Here is a 20,822-nt window from a genome sequence, read left to right on the forward strand (position 1 = left end):
GAAAATAACTCTGTTTAAAATAGCATCGAATATAATAAAATACATGAGTGGGCAAAATTAATAACAATAAATAATACAATAATTAATGAATAAACAACACAAGAATACAACTATAGACCTACTTTTTCCCACCTCGGTAGAAATGAACCTAACTAAGCAGGTGGAAGAGCTGTGCACTGAGAACCAGAAAACCTAACTGGTAGTCAGACTAAAGTAATGAGAAAGATATCCAATGTTCACAGGCTGGAAGGTGTCCTATTTTTAACAGGTTAATGTTACTCTAAGCATTCTACAGATTTAATGCAATCTCCATCAGAATCCCAATATCGTTTTTTTCAAACAAAAAATTCTAAAATTTGTATGAAACTTCAAGGAACCCAAAGAGACAATCTTGTAAAAGCAGAACAAAGTTGTAGCTCATACACTTCCAGATTCAAAACGTTGCTACAAAGCTACAGCAATAAAACTGTGTTTCTGGTGTAATGATAGACATATACATCTCTGAAATGAAATGAAGAGCTCAGAAATAAACCCTCATATACATGGCTAAATGATCTTCAACAAGGGTGACAAGACCATTCAATGGGGGAAGAAAGCCTTACTGCAAATAATGTTGTGGAAACAGACATCTACATGGAAACAGATAAAGTTGGGCACTACTTTACACCATATAAAAAATTAACTGAAAGTGAATCAAAGACCTAAACAGAACCATGGAAACTATAAAAGGCTTAGAGGGAAACATAAGGAAAGAACTTCATGATATGGAATTTAGCAATAGTTTCTTGATATAACACCAAAAACAAAGGCAAAATAAAAAGAGAGATTAACTGGACTTTATCAAAACTTAAAACTCTGAGTAAATAGGACACTACTATCAGAGTAAAAAGTCAAACTGTGCAATAAAAATTTGTATTTGCAAATTATATACCTGGTAAAGGGGAAATATCTTATAAGTAAACAACAAAGATAAACAATCTGATTAAATAATGAGCAAAGGACTTGAACAGACATTCCTCCAAAGTTGATATACAACACGGTAGTAGAAGGAAGGGGAGGGGACTCGTCAAAGAACATGTATGAGTGACCCATGGACATGGACAATGGTGTGGGGATTGCCTGTGGGAGTAGGGGGTGCGCTGGGTGGAGGAGGGCAAAGGGGAAAAAATTGGCACAACTCTAATAGAATAACAATGAAAAAATTTTTAAAAGAAGCTATACAAATGGCTGATAAGGACAGGAAAAGGTGCCCAACATCACTAATCATTAGAGAGATGCAAATCAATACCACGATGAAATACCACTTCACACTTATCATATTTTGTATAAATAAAACGGCAACAAATAAAAATGGCACTAACAAAAAACAACATCAAATATATAAGAAGTGTGTGAGTGTTATGTATTGAATGTTTATGTGTCCTCAAAATTCATATTCTGAAGCTTTAACCAAGCAGCGGGGCTCTATTTTGAGAAGTCTCTAAGGAATTCATTTAGGTTAAATGAGGTTATAAGGGTGGGGCCATGATATAATAGGATTAGTGTTCTTCTAAGAAAAGGCACCACAGATAACCCCCTCTCCAGGTATGCACAGAAGAAAGACCATGTAACCACACAGTGAGAAGATGGCCATATATAAGCCAGGATGAGAACTCTCACAAAAAGTGACTATACTCCAGATGTTCACAGACTTGTAGCCTCTAGAACTGTGAAAGAATAAATTTGTATTGTTTAATCTACCCAGTTTGTGATATCTTGCTATGGCATCAGACAGTGTAGATGTGAACACATCGGTAATTTCATTGCTGTTGTGAATGTAAAACACTACAGCTGCTGTGGAAGACAGTGGAAGATATTTATGTGAGTTCCTCAAATAATTAAACATAGAATTACCACATGATCCAGACTTCTTACATCTGGGCACCCACCCAAAATAATTGAAAGAGGATATGAACAGATATTTGCATAACAGTGTTTATAGCAACATTATTCTCAATAGTCAACAGGTAGAAACAACCTAATTATCTCATTGATGGAGGAATGGATAAAAAACAGGTGGCCAGGAATTAAACGGGTGATGGCAGCATCACACATACTATGATGCCCTCCCCAGGTCCCCTTCTCAACGGATGCACTTAGTTCCTCTTAAACTGGGAGTCCTGTCCACAGACAACTGCACTGCTGCCTGTCCTCCCTAACATGGTCCTTATTTATGAGCATTACCCCTTCTCTGGGCAGCCCATATCCAACAGCAAGTCCATGTGGGAACTGTGAATGCCGGGCCACCTCCCTCCAACTCAGGACAACACATGATGAATTTTTTTCAGCCGTACAAAGGAGTAACATTCTAACACATGCTACACCATGGATGAACATTGATTGAGGATATTATGCTAAATGAAATAAGGCAGACATAAAAAGACAAACATTATATGAATCAATTCATAGAGACAGGAGGTGGACTGCTGGTTGCCAGAGACTAGGACAAAGGAGGGAGGGGAAATGATCGTGTAGTGGGTACGAAGTTTTAGTTTGGGAAGATGAAAAGTTCTGGAGAAGGATGGTGGTAATATTTGAATGTCACTAATATCAGTGAACGCTAATGGTTCATAATTTAAAAGTGGTTAAAATGACAACTTTTACAATATATATCAATATTATTGTACTACAATATAAATAAAATAGAAAAATGGGAATTCTCTGTATAAGTTTTATTTTCGTGCTTTACAAATAATTTATAAATGGCATTGGTATTTTATGATTTTTTCAATCCCAGAAAATCAAACATGTAAAGGAGGAAACATCCTCTCCAAGTCATCTATGAAGGGAATCACATTATCTTGTGCTGCAAATTATAAGAGGAACTCAATGAGTTTAGGATACGTTTGCAAAAAGATGGGTAGAATGATTTTCCTTAGTTCTCAGTCACCGATATTTTGCACATGATCACAGTCACTTAAGCAATAGGGATATTTGCCGGTTCCCAAGGTACCTGAATGTAATTGTCACTTTTCTCCTCCCGCAAGGGTGACCAAGAGCCGTAACGAAAATGTTTAGACTCATTGTACCAGATTTCAATGACGTCAACCCATGGGATAGTATCAGGTGCCAGATACTTATTTTCTCCACAAAAAGTATCTGAAAGGAGAGAGAAAGGCTGGGTCATACTCTAAAAATCTGAAAATACTTTACAAGGATGATTTCCTTCTTTGTACTTTATAAATGTTATATTTGTCATTCGAGCAATGTCTTTAAAGAGGGAGGCAAACTCAGTTGTACCACTGCTGGCAGTCTTCTTTCTCACTGGTGAATAAATGTCTGCTGCTCAGGTTTGGGGAGAAGTTGATAGTACAAGGAGACGTGCAAAGCTTGGAAATGACATCGACCAACATTTCAGTCTCTGCCATTTAGCTGATGAAGAAAAGTGAAATCAGTCAGAGCAGACTATGACTTGTAACAGGGCTCATGGTTTGAAAACAGCTACACAGGGGTATTAATCATGTAAGGTCTTTGAAATAAACACTTGCTCATTTAGCCATCCCGTTTGCGCTGTGAGCTCTTAAGCAAACATGGTGGTCAGGAGTGACGTGCATTTCTCAGGGAATGGAAGACTCATTGCTAATTCACTGCTCCACAATATTGGGCAAAGATGCCCAATAATCAACAAATATAGAGGTGTCATTATTATTTTAAAATATTTTGTAATAAACAGTATCTCATAAATATTCACCTCTACTTGAGTAGGAAGTAGTGGTGAATATTGACTTTCCTGGAAACTAACAGTGACCCACTTATTACATATTCCATGCGATGGAGTCATGTTTGAGCATCTAAAATTGTACTTCTGGGGAGCTCAGTAGAGTTGAATATAACTCCTAAACTGTGTTAGTGTTCCAAAGTTCAAGGTATGGCAATGTTGTGGGTAGCTGAAACAATGTCGAGTGGAAACTTCTAGCTATCTGTGTGTAACAGTCATCATTGTATTTTTCAACTATTCTGTAACACTAAGAGTTTTGATTCTTTCCTTTTGATGATTAGAATATGGAATTTGAAAAAATTTGAATAACCACATTTAAAAAATAATAACGAAACTATAGTGGGCCACAATTCACGGTCATTTGTGGAGCAAATGTAAATATGGATGACATGAATTAAATTACCCTTTCTAGTTACTTAATAATCCCTGAGAACCTGTGAGCACACAGGGGAGTCATATACAAATATACCTACGTGTAATTCGCCTTTTGACCGCATTGGTCTTTGCCAAGTCACAGTTCCTTGACAATAGTCTGGCATTTTGGGCAGCTTCTTCACTCCAGCTCTACAGGGGGAGAGTCAAATGTTATACACACACATGATTTTAACATTTCCTTTTTTAAAAGAATTAAAAACAGTATTTATTCCATTTTAAAGAGAGGGGAAGAGAAGGAGAAACAGAGGGAGAGAAATATCAATATGTGGTTGCCCCTCGTGCACCCCTACTGGGGACGTGGCCAACCCAGGCATGCGCCCTGGCCAGGAACTAAACTGGTGACCCTTTGGTTTCTACACTGGCACTCAATCCACTGAGCCACACCAGCCAGGGCTTAACATGTCCATAATAAAATTTCAGTTTATCATTTAAAAAAATTCGAAGTGAGAAATATCCTCAATTTAAGTCATTTAAGATAATGTAAATAATTATACTTATTTAAATAGCTTACTTGAAACACTTGAGGATAGATGAAGAGGAAGACACAACTTCTAATGCATTGTTTTAGCTTTTGAATTTACACAATCGAAATTTGGTAATAGAGCTCAGATATAGCTTCTCTCTTAGAAGAATTAAAGAGGTTAAGTAAATACTTCCAGTAAAAAATGCCAAAGTTAGAAATCCCTCCCCTCAGTTATTGGTACATATTATTTCATCTTTTTGAATCTCAGTTTCTTTAGCTGTAACCTATAATTCTACCCAATGGTTTATTCAAAGTTTTTATATTATAACCAATACAATTGTGATATGACAAATCTTATGTTACATGTCTAATAAAAATGATGACTGTGATTAGAAGCAGATATAGTGTCACACATCTCCATATAAAATTGTGAATAATAATACAAATTACAGCTAATACCACATGCCAGGATCTGTTACCAATTTTGTATGCCTATTCCCTCATTTTTACTCACAGCAATCCTATAAGGGAAGCCCTATGATTATTCCCATTTGCCGATGAGAAAACTAAGGCACAGAAATGTCACATTATTTTCTAAGACAAAACAACAAATACGTGGTAAAAAGAGATTTAGAATCTAGGGTGTTCTGGCTCCAGAACATGTGCTCTTAATTCTCAGTGTGTGACAGTTGTGCTGAGTTGTAACATTTCGTTTGGTTTATCTCCCAATAAAATGAAATGTGGAACATCTATGTCACAAGTTATGGGACTCTGTGACAAACATTCTCCCAGTTACCCTTTCGTTCTCATACTGTGTTATGTTCATTGAAAAAACTGCTCAGATATCTGCACACAGCACATTATCAACCAAAGTTGCAGAGTTGGTGTTTTACTATAGGATTTTACATAAGTCATTCAGTTACTCTTTATAATAATTTTTGGATGACACCCGAAAACAGATTGACAATATTTATCCTGGCTTCAATGTTTAGCTATTATATGCATATGCTGCCATCATATTTGTTTCTTAGAATTATACCTCAAGTTGATGAATTTAGTAAACTGGGAGATGAATTGAGTAATCCATTAACCTAAGATCAAAGGAAAAACATGGTTTTGTTGAGTTTGTTTCATTCGAGAGATTTTAGTAGTGAACACATCTCACTGAAGAAATCGAGACGACATAACACATCCCATTAGGACATGAGATCTCCTGGCAATGGGAACAACATCAATCACACCCAGTAGTACCAACTCTTGCCTATAATGGCCAGGTTGCCAAATGCTTAGGACTGCAACTTCTCTGGCTAACTTCCAGCTGATGGCTTGTCACACATACTATGATGCCCTCCCCAGGTCCCCTTCTCAACGGATGCACTTCGTTCCTCTTAAACTGGGAGTCCTGTCCACAGACAACTGCACCACTGCCTGTCCTCCCTAACATGGTCCTTATTCATGAGCATTACCCCTTCTCCGGGCAGCCACATCCAACAGCGAGTCCACGTGGGAACTGTGAATGCCGGGCCATCTCCCTCCAACTCAGGACAACCCAGAAAGGTCACCCTAGTTGCACAGTTTCCCATGGGAGTAGCTGAGATCTCTGTTGGGCCTGCATCCGCCATATACCCAGTGCTGTTCCCCTCTCTACCTTTACACATAGGCCTGAATATTCCCCAATAAATACCTTATGTGCTAATGTCCATCTCAGACTCTGCTTATGTTGCTGTGTAAATTACCTGCAACATTCATTACACAGAGTCTGTTGTTCAGACCTCTTTGAAGAAGCTCTCTCCGACATGACCTCTGATTTATGTTGATAAGGTACCCTGTTTTTGTGATATATCCCTGATTAAAATCACAAGTGAACGTTTATAGTTATTGCATCAAAGCTGTGAATTCTGCCTCTCACAAGTGGTTCTGTTTAGTTAATTTTTAACCCAATTGGCTGTGGCCAAACCACACTGAACATGCCTGATTGCATTTGACGTCAGAAGTTTTTAACCCAGTATATAGAAACTTCTTTTTTTTTTAAATACCTGTCTGGCAGTTGTGATATACTTTATATCTCTATAGTAATGCTGTAATTTTCTTTCTAGCCACATCCTACACATTGTTTATGGAAGAACTCAATTCCCATAGTCCCTTTAAAATGTTAACTCAGTTTTATAGGTGTGCTTAACTTATCATCTTGTTGCTCTCTCCTACTTTTGTAAACTAGCACTTGAATAAGTCCATTTTTATGCTCTAATGTTTCCATTGTATAAACCCTTAGTCCACAGTAGTGAAATTCTGAAATCAGAGCCTATAATTTCCCCTTACTCTATAACTTCTTCAATATTTCCAGCTACACTTATTTGCTCATCTGGAAACCAAGGAGTTTAGACCATGTTTGTCCTAAGGGAAGTAAATAATTAAGAGCAAGTTCCTGGAGCTGGTCATTTGCATTTGTATTTGTACTGATCCAGTACTTAGGATTGGAGAAGCTACTTAACTTCTCAGAGGTTTAGATTAATAACCTGTAAAGTAGAAATGATAGTATGTAATCACAGAGCTATTGCATGGAATGAATTAACAGGATAGGATTCAGAAGGGTGACTGTCAATAGTAAGCACAGTATGTCCATCAGATGCAGCGCTAACAATGTGACAATGCCAGTGGGGGCCTTCGATTTTTATTGTTCTGTTCAAGTAACACCTTGGATTCTAAGATGACCAAGAGATACATTTGGAAATCATTTATCTATTCACTTGTTTCCTCCACTTCATTACTTAACATGAGGAAACTGACACTTAGAATCACCCTCCAGAGTCTGCACTAGTCCTTGCTACTTTAGGCCAGTCCGGGATTTGAGGAACCAGGATGAGGTTCCCCCCAAAATCTGAATGATACTTCTGTGAGGTTATAAATGCAATGCCGATCACCTGAGAGCATCCTAAATTTGTTTTGTTTTATAGCACCTAATCTGCTCACCCATCAGGTGTATAACAGAAATATAATTTCTCTCTCCTTTTATGAGATGCAAGGGAGCTGGAAAATAGATTCGTTGATACCTGGTTGCCTACTAGCCTCAGCTTAGAACCTGGACATCTTTATTCTCAGAAGAATGTCTTAGCCTCTGGGCTGTTGCCTAAGAAAAACAGCTATAAAATGCCTCAATGACTCGTTAAACAAGGTGTGCTCTACAGAGGACACTGACTGGCAGCATGAGCATCGGCAGGAGCTTGGCCTGGCCTCCACCCCAGACCTCCGGAATCAGGAGCTCAGAGAGGGGGCCCCAGGAACCTGGCTGTCCCCAGTTCTTCGGGTGCTTCTGGAGCACACTCAGGCTTGAGAAGCACCGTCCTAGGGCACACTGTGAATGAAGCCAGCCTGCCTGGGTTGGGGTTGTTGCTGTGTCATTTACTCACTGCACACTTTTGAGAAATTGATCTCTTCTGGGCCTCTGTGTCTTCTGTTGCTATGCCAGAGGTTTGCTTGTGAAGACCAAGCTTCTACTATATTGAAAGCAAATAGAACTTTATAAAAACTCAGTAAACACCATTACTATTATCGTCATCACTGCTACTGCTGTTTGAATAATCTTACCATTTTCAACATGTTGCCGGCTTCCGGAACTGTTACTTTCCTGATGATATTGTGTAGAGAAACAATTTCTTCTTGAACCTTTGGCAAGTGAGTAAGGAGTGCACTGTACGGAACCGCTGGTGTTGCCTGTTACCAGAAAATTAATTAGTCTTTCTTCTTCAAAGTGTAATTTGTCAGGCACATTACATTACTTTGCAGACCTATATACAATTTAAATGTATAATTTACATGCTGAAGAGTATTTTAAACTTTGTTATCGCTATGTGTTAGTTTCCACTTCTCCAGTCCTAGTTTTGAGGATTTCCATATGTCTGTCTGACATTATACAAGTCTACAGAGTAGTGCAATATTCTGGGATGGGCCTTTTGAAATTTGTAGTTGGTACTTTGGACCAGGTTGAAGCAGTTGTTATTGGGCTGTATGAACCACAGTGGGATGTCTCGGTACCTCTAACTGACTGACTTCACTTCCTTGGCTCATTGCCCACCACACCACCAAGTGTTCTCTTTGGGTTCCAGATAAACCACTTACACTTGAATTTCTGCTTAAAGGTCGGTATCTAGGAGAACCTAATGTAAGAGATTCATCACAAGTACAAAGATTCAAGTATCTTCAACTCAGATTGTACATCTTTGTCTAATTTGTATGAAAAAGCATTGTTTACATCTGTAAGTATAAAATAGGATTCAAATCAGCCATAATCTAGAATTTATATGAACAAAAAATGTGTTTACCTTTTATCCTACAACTAAGAAGAAAAATTACTCCTTAATATCTTAGGTTAACATTAATTGCAATAAAGAACAACTTTTCTATGTTTATGATATATCACATATAATTCACCATAAAAATTTACCTTAAAAGTAGTGATAAAACTTATCTAGTATGATTTGAGTGATATCTATTTATTCCTCAACTACCATGGGACTATGAATATAGTTTCTGAATAGATAAGATCCAGTGTCACACCTTTTTCAAATACAGAAGTAGTTAATGTCCTTTATTTTCTAATACTAGTTTTGGGTTACAGAGGAAAGGCATAAATATGGAAATTCAGAAGACCTACATAGAGGCTGTTGCATGGGGACATTATTTTCTCAAAAACACGCTATTCTGGTGCTATTTTCCATTCATACTGCAGGTGGCTCTGGTCTAGGCTGGAGGAGACGTTGGTGACTCTCGAGCATCCTCTTCTCGTTGTCAGAGATTATAACTTTCCTTGCTCCTCTGGAAAACCCTTCTCTGGTAAAACTAACAGTCCTTAGCACTACCTCCTCATCCCTGAATATTTACTCTCCTATAACAATTTTTCCTGTCATTTCCTGTTATTCACAGACATTGGGTCTCCTGAAACAAGTTCATATGGTCCACCTAACGACTTGGACCACCTGAGGGACTCGGCATCCACATAGATCATTCTAGCTGATGTCTCAGGCCTGTGAACTCTTCCTCTATTAAGCCTGTTTTACAAGCCTCTTTAGTTCTCCACCTCAATGGTCACAGTCTATATCTCACGATCATTCCTAGTGGCCACAGCTCCCTACCTAACCACCTGGCCAAGAATTCCACTGCCTTACCGTGATTCCCTGTTTTCTCCACTTGCTAAGTACAGGCATTCTATTAGCCATCAAGCTCAGTCTTTATTTTCTCTATTTTCCCTTTCATGTCTTCTCATTCTTTTCTACCCATGTGCCTTCATTTCAACAACTGTCTTGCTAAAAGATTGAATCTTTTGCCTGCCCTTCCCCCTAGAGGAATACTCTACCTTTGGATGGGACCAAAAATTTCCCTGCCTGCATTAAGTGAGCTGAGTATTGGCCAAAAGATATCAGAACATGACTAATACTGGTACCACCCATTATCAGAATGCCTGATCTCGAGTTATCCTTTAATTCTGCTCATCAGTTCTGCTCACTTACCTGCTTACATCGCATTGTTTCTCTCCACAGTGTTACCGCAGAACCTATGCACTCCACCCCAGTAACACCTGCCTCTCCCAATCCGTCTCACGTTCTTCAGTGAGGAGAAGCTATCAGAGGGCAGCTGCTTCAGCTTCTCTTCAGACTGCAGCTAAATCTTCTGTGGTACCATGGAACAGGTTACACTTTCTTGTGTGTTTTTTAAACTCTTTGATTGAAGTATAGTTGAGATGTAAAATGTTGTACATGCTGAATGTATACACATCTCAGTGAGTTTGAGATCAGTAAACACTCAGGAGTCTGTCACCTCCATCAAGAGCATAAACATATCCATCACCTCCTAAACATTTTTCTCACCCTCATTATTATAACTATTATTATTATTTTGTGGGGGGGGTAGAAACACTTAGCATAAGATCTGCCCTCCTGGCAAATTTAAAACAGGATATACACATGTGAAATAATGAAACCAAACCCTTATTTTACACTGTACATCGTCCTTAAATGTAAGATCTGAAATTATAAAAGTCCTGGCCCAAAACACAGGTAAAGTGCTGCTATTGGTCTTGGCAAGCACAGACTATCAATACCAGAAATATTCAAACCTGTAGAGAATTTATATGAGTTTATTTGAGCCAAACTGATGACAATTGTAGGGAAGCAAAACCTCAATGGATTGAGAAAACGCTCTGGAGCAGGGCAGTAATGCACCTTATTTTATTCATTACAATGAAAAGAGGATGCATAAGTGAGTTATGTGAAGTCTGTGGGTGACAGATTAGGGAGGCGGGAGAAAGCAAAGCAGGGAAACCTCTGGAACTGGGCAAAAAGTAAAGAGGTAGACACATACTTCTTTTACACAGGAGGGTATAAGAGAGTAGCCAGTTAACAATGAACACAGTAACAGTAACAAAGAGGGGACTTGCGGTCTTCTTCTGGTGAGGTGCCTGTGGTTGCAGGGGTCCCGAAAAAGGAAATCTGACATTCCAAAGGTGTGTTATCATAGATGCAAAAAGACAACAGAGACGCTCTACTGAGGTAAAGATGGACTTTTGTCAGATTCTGGCCTTGGACATGACTTTTTGCCATGGCCTGTTTTTAGAACATTTCTAACCTTAGACCACCCTTTGTGGTTACTTTAGGTCTCTGCATTGGCAGGGTTGCCACACAGCCCCGCCCCTCCTGAGCCTGTCAGGTTGAGTATGCGGCCCCCTTGGTTCAGGAGACAGTAAAAGCAAAAACTGACAAACAGGATTATATCAAGCTAAAAAGTTTCTGCCCAGCAAAAGTAACAATCAAATGAAAAAGGCAATTTACAAAAGGGAAGAGAATAGCACAAACCATATATATCATAAGGGGTTAATATCCAAAATATATAAGGGACTCAACAACCCAATAGCACAAAAATAACCCTATTAAAAATTACTCAAAGGACATGAACAAACATCTCTCCAAAGAAGAAACAGCAGCGGCCAACAGGTACATGAAAAAGTTCTTAACCTCACTGTTCACCAGAGAAAAGCAAATCAAAACCACAATAGAATATCACCAAATATTTCTTTGAATGGCAATTATTAAAAAACAAAATATTTCAAATGTTGGCCATGATGTGAAGAAAGATAACTTTATATTATACAGTCAGTGAAAATGCAAAGTGGTACAGCCATTATGAAAAATTGTCTTGGGTTCCTCAAAGAACTAAAAACAGGTCATTCTTTCAGAAGCACATTTCACAACCTGTGTTTTTTAGTCCATTCTTTTCCACCTCTCCCCAAATCTCCTAGTACTCATTATCTTTCCATTTTATCTGCAACCATTTTTTTGTCTTGGTCCTTCTCACTGGCATTTATTCATGACGACGATGCTTGTATCTTAAACTAAATTAACAAAACTCTTGAATTATCTCACTTCCCCATTCAATCACTGTCCTTTCTCTTCACTTTCTTTTCCTATCAAAATTCCTGAAAAGGTTGCCAGCACTGGTTGTCTATAATTCCCGGCTGTTTAAGTAACATAGTCTTACATTTGCTCTCTCCTCACTTAATCAACTTAAGCAGTGGGTTTGTATCAGTGGTGCTGTGCCCCCTCCCCAACATCCATCTCTTCCCACTAGGCTTTAGACGGTGTCTAGAGACATTTTTGGTGGTCAGACTGCATGAGGGAGAGAACTCTGCCATCTTGTGGAGAGAGGCGAGTGATTCTGCTCAACATCTTAACAAAACTGCAAACAGCCCCAAGTCACCAACAAACTCAAACTGTAAATTCAATATATTCTTTAAACATCTTCATCCTAGTTGGTCTATTGGCGGCTACGTCCTTTGACTAAGCTGTCAGTGTAGAAATAGTCTTTTTCTTAGTGTAAGGGATGACACATTCTCTTCATCTTTCTCCTACTCTCATAGACCTCTTCCCTCACCTGGACTGACTGTGGCTATAGCCTGCCCTTCTACTGGCCTCCCAGACTTTGCATGGGCCTCATCATCCCCGCGTCCTCCCTCTCCCTGCCCTGTCCAGTCCCTCACAGTCTGCTCTCCGGTCATCCACCAGAGTAAACATTGCAAAGTACAGATGCAGTGGAGTCACCTCTCTATTAAAACGCTTCAATAGTTTGTAAGTCTTAGAGACTTAAAGAACCAAATCTTTAACTGAACCTAAAATGACCCTGCTGGCTTCCCAAGCTCTATTTAAGACCTGCTCTCCGCCTTCTCTCTGCTGTAGTCTCCAATGTGCTGGTTTCCACATTCTCAGAACACCTGCTAAAGCCTGCCCCTCTGTTCGTCTGCCCTTTCAGCTTGCTCTACCAAGCCCTGTCTATATACCCTTTAGAGCTGAGGCACCATGTCCTAATCACCGGAGTAATCGCTAATTGCATTGAACAAGATCAAACCAGCTTAGTTACCTGCTTGCCACTCCCTACACTTTTTATTCAAAGACCACATTCTATAACATTTACCAGGTTCTCATGGAAAACTTTATATCTCAGTAAAGAAAAATCTGTCCAATTAGATGACTAGTATCCCAGTAAAGTTTAACATTGAAGAGAATTTTAAAATAACATTCAAGCCTGGCAAGCAGTCTATTTACTTTCTATCTGGAGTTTTAAAATGGCAAGTATTTGAAACAAATTGAAACAGCTTATTATTTACTTTAACTGAGATTCGTGTGTTTGAAGGGCTCTATTTGGCTTATATTCATGTTTTCATTTAAAATTCTTAAGCCTTAATTTTCTCAGCAAATTGTTTATCAAATTACATGTAAATGTCCCAATAACTATGTGTCTATAGAATACAGACATGTCATTTTGTCAACTCCTTCAACTCTTTCACATCTTTTCTTTGTGTTCTTGGAGAGTAGTGGATATCAATATGTGATACTGATTCCTTCCTTCACATGTCAACCTGGGCCAGGCTGTCTCCAAGAACTTGGGCTAAGTGGCCTATACCAGGGCAGCATTAACTAGGTCTTAAAGCAAATGTAGTTTGTTTGCTGTCTTCCTTCCCCTACCTCCCAAACCCCCACACTCCAAAATGGTTGCCATGCTTCAGCTTAGCTTTTCCTTACTGTGAAGTGTGAAGACCCACCCTTTACATCAGAGGACTCAATGGGCAGAGAATCAGAGGGGAGGAAGGAAGAGTGGTATGCTCTAAACCAACACCCCAATAGTCTCATGCATATGGATTTGCTTTTGTTTATAACATTTAGTACCTTCCATGCCTTACTTATCTTGCTGGGGACCACTCTGTGTGGTTTTGGAGGTTGTAGCCCCATGAGAGCAAGGTCTGAAAGGGGTTGGTAAGGCTCCCTGGAAAGCCAGGTCATAATGCAGGTGGCAGACATGACTCGACTCTAACACGAAGGGTCCCATGGGAATCAGTCCTGAAATGTACATTTTTCCCATTTGAAGCCAGCTCTGCTCAATGATAAGCCCTGTTGGTATAACCCAGATGTTTGAGCACAAGGCATGAGGAGTGAAACTCCCTACATCGTTCGCAGTGCATGCCTTTACAACCATCTGTCATCTGCATGTCTTGCAGACCCCGGCCTGAAAAGATTTCTGTGTTTCTTCAATTGTTATCTATAGATAGTGTTAGTTTTTTTTAGAACTATAGACTTGTTGGACATTGATTGACAAGCTATGCACATGTTCTGTGTCCCCCTGCACTTCCCAACCCTAATAAAAACCATATTGGAGAAGGGCTCCCAGCATTCTCCACTAGAAGGAATCGCCACCCCTTTTCCCGCAACAAGATTGTGTCTTGGACGACTCTTTATTCTCCTCTGCAGTGGCCTGGGGAAACTTGCTAGCTGAAGTTCCCCTCATTTTCTAGTTTTTAAAAATATAAAAAAAAAATACTTTCTACACCAAAGCTTTTAACTTCAGCTTATAGCAAAACTATTTTAGGAAGTATTCAAAAGTGTGATATTTTCTTTACATTGTTGAGGTATTTAGAGGTACATATTAATGGGTGAGCACAACATATTTGAGACTTATTTCTTATTATACCTTTGAGTATTTTGTTTGTTTCTGATTGTTGAAGTTCTTGTTTTTAATAAGTAGTGAGATTCTGGCCTTATATATTCACTCCATTGCTAATAGCTCCTTATATAATACTTCTCTCCTTACTTTTGGCATCATTCATTTTTATATTTATTTTTGATGTGTTAAAATCTTGTTATAGTTATAAATCAGACAGCCGAGTTGGGATATTAATGGAACATGTACCTTTTCTGAGTAAACAGAACAAAACAGTATTTGTTTTCCCCCATTTAGTCATGGAAAATACATGGATGAATTATAAATAAGTAATTCTTGCCCTACATTCTCAGTTTTGTTTCTTTTTTTTTTAATTATTGAGAATGACTATAATAAACATGAGCCCACAGAACCAAACTACTGAAGGTTACTGTTGGGCTCTGCTGCATCCTAGTTACCTAACCTTGGCTACAGGACTTAAGGAGTCTCTGTAATACGAGAGTAAGACTAGCATTGGCCTAACAGGGCAACGGTGAGACCTAGGTGAGTAACAGACAGAGTCCTCACAACAGTGCCTGTACTAAGGTGAGTCTTCTACAAGGTTAGCTCTTATTTCTTCCAAGAAGTAATTACAAAATACAGAAACCTCATAATACTCTTACAATCAAAACAGGCAGAAAGCCAGCAGCAGCCGCCAAAAATAAGAAGCATTTCATTGTCATTCCTGGAAAGAAAAGTAACATAGTTTTAGATTACTGTCAACTTGAGATAAAGTTTTGTAGTAAGACATTTTAAAAACCACTTTTACATATATTTGCATTTTCTGCAAAAATACACCAGCAAGATCAGAACAAGGTTTAATATATTAGTCATTGGAATCAAGAGGGGAAGAAAGAACTGTGATTGGAGGAATAATAGACTTAATGTCTTAATCTCTGGAACTGTTAAATATGTTCCATTTATAAGAAGAGAGAATTAAGGGAGGGATGGAATTCAAATGGCTAATCAGCTGACTTTAAAATAGGGAGATTATCCTGGATTTATCCATGTGAGCTCAATGTTACCACAAAAGTGCTGGAATGTGAAAGAGAAAGGCCATGTCAGTGATGAATCATGAGAAAGACTTGACCAGCCAATGCCGAGTTTGAAGCTAGAGAAGGGACTCTGGACATCAAAGAATGAGGGCGACCTCCGGAAGTAGGGAAAGGAGTGGACGTGGAATCCCCCTGGGCTCTCCATGCTAATCCTGATTTTAGCCCAGGGAGTCCTCTGACCTCCAGAACTGTACACTAACAAATTTGTGTTGTTTTAAAACACGAAGTTTTTAGTCATTTCTTCTAGTAGCATCAGAAAAATGACATAAAAGCACAAAAAGATTAGATTTGAGTTCTCTGTTTCCCAAAGAGAAGAGGTGTGATCTTGGCATGAGGAAGTTACATATGATTTGGAGACATTCTGTACCATCTGAGCATTCTGCTGAGAACGGTTGTCGTTGGGAGTCAGGGAAAACAGTTAATATAGCCTCTCTTTTATTTCTAGTCAGTAGAGGTTGCTTTAAGGTATAAATAAGTGCAGTTTATTAAATTCAGCTGGTACCTTTTTCTCACAATCTGCCAAGTTTATTTCTGAGTCCACCCTGCTGAGTGACAAGCAAAAATACTAACAGTTTGGTTTTTAAAAGAAAACTTCCAAAAAGCAGACTAAATGATGTATGCACAATAAAACACATGATGTGGTTTGTCACTGCTCTCAAGCTTCGTCTGCTCACTGCAAAACATGTCTGAGACCAGGAGAATTCTGTAAATTATTTTTTTCAAAGAACATGCACATGTAAGCAATCTCTCCTCTATTATTCTTATTTTTAAAAGATTCTCTTTATTTATCTTTAGAGGGGAAGGGAAGGAGAGAGGGAGAGAAATATCAATGTATGGCTCCCTCTCATGTGTCCCCCGCTGGGAACTGGCCTGCAACCCAGGCATGTGCCCTGACTGGGAACTGAACCGTGATTCCTTAGTTTGCAGGCCAGAGCTCAATCCACTGAGCTACACCAGCCAGGGCTCTCTTCCATTATTCTTTAGCCACCTTTTTTGTTCTCTTCCTCTTTCTTCCCCTCCAAAATGTCACATGCCCTTAAACCCTAAAATTTATAATAATATTGTGACATAGATAATGAAATAGGCACCTTATTCTCTTACCTAACCCTCAAAAACTCCAGTAAAACACAATTTTTTTCCTTAGTTGAAGAAAAAATAAAATAAAAAAGACTTACTGAAATATAGTAGGCTAATTTGTGTAAACATTGATATTTGTTATCTCATCATTTATACAATTACATAAAGCTACAATTACATATGTATATATACGCATTTATAGGAGTATATATTTACTTCAGTCTTATTATGTAAGTATGAGGCTGGCTGGAACTTCTGAGGGAAAACTTTTGGGGTTGGTGTGCATACTCATTATCTTAAATATTATGATGTTTTCACANAAAAAAGACTTACTGAAATATAGTAGGTTAATATATGTAAACATTGATATTTGTTATCTCATCATTTATACAATTACATAAAGCTACAATTACATATGTATATATACACATTTATAGGAGTATATATTCACTTCAGTCTTATTATGTAAGTATGAGGCTGGCTGGAACTTCTGAGGGAAAACTTTTGGGGTTGGTGTGCATACTCATTATCTTAAATATTATGATGTTTTCACAGATATACATTAACATGTACCTTGATACCTCAAAAAAGCTATTAAAGAGTTTTAAGACATACCCCCCAAATTGCTTATTTCATTTTAATTAAACCATTGGCACTGATAACTTAGATTTTGCTTTTAAGTCCTTTTTTATCCTATGACAAATTCAATACTTAGATTTACTCATCAACATACAATTTCTACAAAATATTGTTTGTTATTTTCCCCAGAATTATTATGAACATTATTTGGATAATGTGAATGACTTTTAATTTATGTAATAAAAATCTGGCTAAAGTTTGATTTTAGGCTGCTAATATTTTTCTCTATAAATAATGTTATGAATACATTGTTCACATGAGGGGTTCAAATACACTAGAGCAACTGAGTTGAATCTTGAAGATAAAGGTTGATACTTGGCTATCAGAAGTACATTAAGCATTTGGGAATGATGATTGAATTCTGGTAATTATGAAGGTGTCAGAACTCTTGGCGCAGAACTCTTAAGAAAATACAGCTCATTTGGACTCTGGGAGAGCTCTCAAAGATTGTCAGAAGGTGGGACTCTGGGATGGACAACGACAGGGAATAGAGCTTGTGGCAACCAGCAAATCCTGCAGAAATAGTCAAGGTGCAGACATGGAAATTAGAACTAGAGAGCAGAATTTAGAGGTTGAGTAGGAGTTGTGTGGATAGAAAAATAAGTGGTCCCAGGGTAGAGACTGTGGGGACCCACACTGAGGCTTATTCACTGGAGGATTAAGACAGGATTTGTCCAGGACCTAGACCACAACCAAGCCTCTGGAAGAGTCTAAATGATTCTCCATTACCTGGAGGACTGCAAATGTAGGAATTAAGTAGGTTGCATTAACTTAACAATCACAGTTGCTTGTTCTGAGGTAAAGGAAGCTTCTCTGAACAAACAGCATTACAGAAGCAGCCGAGGTATCACCTCACTGACTTTACTGCCAGCCTCCACCTCACCTATTCTGTACACAGGAGGCAATTTTAGGCCAAAACTCTTAAAATATTTTCAGACAATAATACCAGAAACTTGATACATAATTTAAATTTACTTTTATGTTTCATACTGTATTATCATTAACATATAAACAGACCATGGGAATTTGTAAGATATATTTAGTACAAGGAAAGATCAAAAATGAGAAAAAAACTGAGGGGAATTGAGTACTGCCTTCTGGCATGCCCTCGATGTGTGTTCTGATGTATTAAAATACTAGACCATGACTGTCTCAGAAAGCACTTACATGAAGAACAGCCCCACCCAGGTCTCGGCCAAGGAATTCATAAGAATGGACACTACAAGGAAAATGCTCTCCATCTTTTTATCTTCTTTGTCTTAGGGAATTTGTCAATTAAAAAATTACTAAGTTATATTTAGTAAAGTACATAAATCTTAAGCATGAAGATTGATAAATTTGTGAACATATGTATATATATATATGTGTGTGTGTGTGTGTGTGTGTGTAACCACCACCAACAGCAATATATGTGATGGTGTCAGCACTCAAGGAGACGCTGTTCTCCCTTCCAGTCAGTAACTCTCCAGAGTAAAAACTATTCTGATTTCTGCAACTATGGGTGAGTTTTATCAGTTTTGAAGCTTCATGTAATTAAAATATACATATTTTTAGTATCTAACCTCTTCCACTTGAGGTTAGGCTGATGCTACTCAACCGGGTGGCATGTGAGATTTGTTTTTGTTAATAGCTATGTAGTATTCTACTGCATGCACACAATATAATTTACCTCTTCATTCTATTATTGAACATTTTCTTTTCAGTTTAGAACCCTGGTGAATAAAACTTCCATGAACATTCTATGTAGGTCTTTTTGTCCATTTTGCTATTCACTTTTTTGAAAATACACACGAGTGGAATTATTGGGTCATACGGTATACATATGTTTTCCTTTAGTGGATACTGCAAAATATTTTTTCAAGGAGTTATAAAAGTTTATATATTTTTTCTCCCACTAGCTTCATGTCCTCACCTATAGGTGGTGTACTGTCTTTTTCTCTTTAAAAAAATCACTTTATTCATTATATTTATGTAATTATATATATACATATATCAAAGATTTAATTTGTATTTGTCTAATGACTAATGATATTGAATACATTTCTATAAGTTGATCAGCCACTTTGTTACCATTTTTTTTGTGAAGTTTGTCAAATCTTTTGCCCACTGCTGTAATTAGCTTGACTGTATCATATTGGTTTGCAGGAATCGTCTACATGTTTTTGATATAAAACATTTCTCAAATGTATATATTGCAAGTATCACCTCTTAGTCTGTGGCTTATTTTTGAACTCTTTTAATTGTAGCTTTTGTTAAACAAAAGTTCTTAGTTTAAATATGTCCAGTTTATCTTTCTTCCTGGTTAACAGTTGTGCTATAATGCATGCATATGTGTGTCCATCCCATTGCCAAAAATTCCGATCATCCCAAAGTCATGAATCATAAAGTTATTTTCTTCTAGAAGCTTGATTCAACATGGATGAAATTTTGGAAATGAACAAAGCCTGATACATGTACTATCAGGTATCAAGACTTACTATAATGCTGTGAATAATTAAGACAGAGTACTAGCGGCACCAGTATACATAAATAAGCCAATGTGAGATAATAGAATGCAGAAACAGAACCCTGTACATAGCTGCCTGATTTATCACAACCCACGAAAATGCCTAGCAACTCTCCATGGTAAGATTTGGAAATATCCTACCCTCAGTTTTAAAAAAGACAGGGCCACTGTCTGTTTGAGTATGAGTCTTCTTATTTGGGAAGAGTCATACAGTTCATGAAATAGAAGATGCCTGTCTTCGTACTTTAAGATCTATATAACTCTGGTAATGGTAATCTGCTTAGCTACAAGGAGTTCATGAGAATTATCTGAATAAGTAAGAGTACTTCACAATTGAATAGTATGTTCAAGTTTATTAATCCCTGTATTAAAAGCATGGAAACAGGTAACACTTAAATGATCATAGATGGTGTTAAGACTGCACATATCTCTTAGTTAATATGATAATGATGCTATTATTAATCTCACTTTTCAAAAAAGTAAACTGACACTCAAAGATATTGTATAACTTACCCAAGTTGACATAGTTTGTAAAATTCAGTGTCGTGATGAGAACCAGATAGAGGGTATACAGTGTGCTCTTGCTTTTGAACAACACTCCTCAGGAAAGCTTTGCACTCTGAGGAAGTCAGTGCAATGAACATGCTTGTAAGAGAGCCAGGAATTTATAACAGAGAGAGGGCCTGGGATCATGGTAATCAGAACAAGTCTAGAGCTTGTGATGATTACAAATCATGATTGTGAACGCATTTCTGGTTTATGGTTCAGGCAACATCTTCAATGAACCTCACCGCTCTTACATGTCCACATTTGGAACAAGATGCAAAGGTTAGCTGCACGATTCAGTGGAGACACAATCAGATAGCAAAAGGT

At 38.0% G+C, this 20,822-nt stretch overlaps 1 protein-coding gene across 1 annotated transcript in view; it reads right to left on the reverse strand.

Annotated features, from left to right (window-relative positions):
• CRISP1 (cysteine rich secretory protein 1) overlaps positions 1–20,570 on the reverse strand; it is a 31,889-nt gene extending 11,319 nt beyond the window's left edge. Inside the window, exons 1-5 of the mRNA XM_037056118.1 lie at positions 20,463–20,570; positions 15,290–15,357; positions 8,241–8,366; positions 4,231–4,321; positions 2,993–3,138 (exon numbers count right to left, since the gene is read on the reverse strand). Of these exons, the coding sequence (XP_036912013.1) occupies positions 2,993–3,138; positions 4,231–4,321; positions 8,241–8,366; positions 15,290–15,355 (429 nt within the window). The 5' untranslated portion in view covers positions 15,356–15,357; positions 20,463–20,570. The remainder of the gene's footprint in view (positions 1–2,992; positions 3,139–4,230; positions 4,322–8,240; positions 8,367–15,289; positions 15,358–20,462) is intronic.
• Positions 20,571–20,822: the final 252 nt, after the last annotated feature.

This window comes from Sturnira hondurensis, unplaced genomic scaffold (genome assembly GCF_014824575.4).
Source record: "Sturnira hondurensis isolate 20B ecotype Veracruz unplaced genomic scaffold, ASM1482457v3 Scaffold0000880, whole genome shotgun sequence".
Taxonomy (NCBI): Eukaryota; Metazoa; Chordata; class Mammalia; order Chiroptera; family Phyllostomidae; genus Sturnira; species Sturnira hondurensis.